At 33.0% G+C, this 1,992-nt stretch overlaps 1 protein-coding gene across 2 annotated transcripts in view; it reads right to left on the bottom strand.

Annotated features, from left to right (window-relative positions):
- Window positions 1–1,992, bottom strand: part of LOC106460374 (eukaryotic translation initiation factor 4E transporter-like) — a 74,748-nt gene that overhangs the window by 28,988 nt on the left and 43,768 nt on the right. For both annotated transcript variants that reach the window (XM_022387079.1, XM_022387078.1), the window contains exon 11: window positions 813–984. In XM_022387079.1, coding sequence (XP_022242787.1) covers window positions 813–984 — 172 coding nt within the window. The remainder of the gene's footprint in view (window positions 1–812; window positions 985–1,992) is intronic.

A 1,992-nucleotide genomic window follows, 5' to 3' on the forward strand; every position in this document is an offset into this window, starting at 1 on the left:
CTGTCCAAAAAATGGTTCACGCACCTTAATGCACCAGAAGAGACCAAGCAACATTCACAAGTTGGAAACATTGATCATCGGAGAGTTCATGAGGCACCCAAACACCTTCTTTATGGAGTTTTCCCATATTCCTTAGATGTTTATGTATTGTTTCATGAGAGACATGCAATTTCAGGGCTATTTCATGAATGTGTTGTCTTAGGTTAGTCTCAACAAGCGTCTTCAGAGCATCAATATCAATTCCAACATGTTGGCCCTTACCATCACAGTTTTCAAGGCTAAAGTCACTTGAGCAAAATTTGTTGAACCCTCGTTGACACTTACGAACGTTCAGAACATTTCCATAAACTTCTTTGATATTCTTTGTGGCTACAGAGGCATTGTTTCCCTTGTTGTATTCAAACAACATTACATGCCAAATGTGATGTCTCATCGTGTGCCATCACTATAGGGATTAGAGTATACTAAACTTTACACATTATATAGGCTACACTAAGGTGACGTTTAGGCAGTTCATTTAACTATTATATGTGATGTAAATTTTCTTTGGGGGTTGGTTAATAAAAGTGTTCCAAAATGCGACATTAATTGTGACGACCTAACAATATTGAAATCAAGTTTGAAGATTTGACTAAAAACTGCTGAATTTAACCCATATCTAATTTAAAGACCAAAATGGGAAGTGAATGAAAAGAAAAATCACATCCAAATTATCCTTAAATCACATCTTTATAATCTGATCAGTTTTGTATCACTTTTTTAATGTAACAATTATGTATTGTACACATCAGCTGTTAGTAGGTGACACATACCTGAGTGTAGTTTTTGAGTCATGTATGAGTTTTGGTATGCTTGGCAATTAGAACTTCCTGGGTCAGTTAATAGTGCACCCATAATATCTTCTTCCTGTAAAACTTTTGACTTGTCTAATGGACCCAGACTGATGGGTGGTGGTGACTTCCTGTCTGTCTTTAGCTGTGTCAGCTAGACAAAATAAGATAAACCAAGTTTTAGAAACCATTTCTACAACTTCCTATAAACTCCTTTCTTACAGGCACCCTTTTCTGCACGTCACAATATTTTAAATAGTTACATTTAAAATTTAAATAAGCTATTTTATGATCAATGTTTCTCAATGAAATCAGAATTAAAACTTACATTGTAGTTCAAAGTTTTATATTATCTAATTCTTAATTCCTTTACTTAAAAAGTGATCTTAAAGAAAAATTCTTAAAGTTTGTTGTTTTATTCTCTCGTGATTCGCATGTTAACAAAATATTAAATTTGTATTTTTGTAATTAGAACAGTTTTTGACTCACTCTAACCTTTCATATATAGAAAGATTCTAGGTTAATTGCTCAGAGAAAGGACAAATAAATTTCTCTGAACTCAACACATGCCATGCCCACTTTCTGCACATAGTTGTGATTTCTCAGCCAGTTATACTTAGTTAAGGTAGATGTTTATAACCAATGGAAAGAGTGCTTTTTGAAGTACATTCTCTTAACTGTTATTTTAAAATTGGCACGAAGAATTATATACAGAACAAGTCAAACTGCTGCTTTGTCCCCACCACTTTAGCATTATTTGTCACCTAGAAAAACATCAGATAGGCAGTTGCATTGTATTTAGGTTTTAGTTTTACTTAATTATGTGTTATTTATGTTTTAAGATACATATTTGAAAGGTTTAATATAAATATATATTTTTTAATAAATAAGACAACATCTCTGTTCACAAGAGACAGTGTAATATGCAAACCCCACACCACATTCTGCTGAGGGCTAAAGTTTCTCTGCCATTAAACGGTAATACTGGCCAGGGACGCCCACTGATGTGTTGTGAAAAATAACAGTGCTAAAGGACAGGAAAGGATAACAAGTTATTAAAATAAATTACATGTGAAAATGTAAAGACATGCAAAAAAAGATGCCTTAAATTATTTCCTTAAGTATTCAAAGGTATGTACATTTTTCTTATGCCTTAATGTTA

Source organism: Limulus polyphemus, unplaced genomic scaffold (genome assembly GCF_000517525.1).
Source record: "Limulus polyphemus unplaced genomic scaffold, Limulus_polyphemus-2.1.2 Scaffold761, whole genome shotgun sequence".
In the NCBI taxonomy this organism is placed as follows: Eukaryota; Metazoa; Arthropoda; class Merostomata; order Xiphosura; family Limulidae; genus Limulus; species Limulus polyphemus.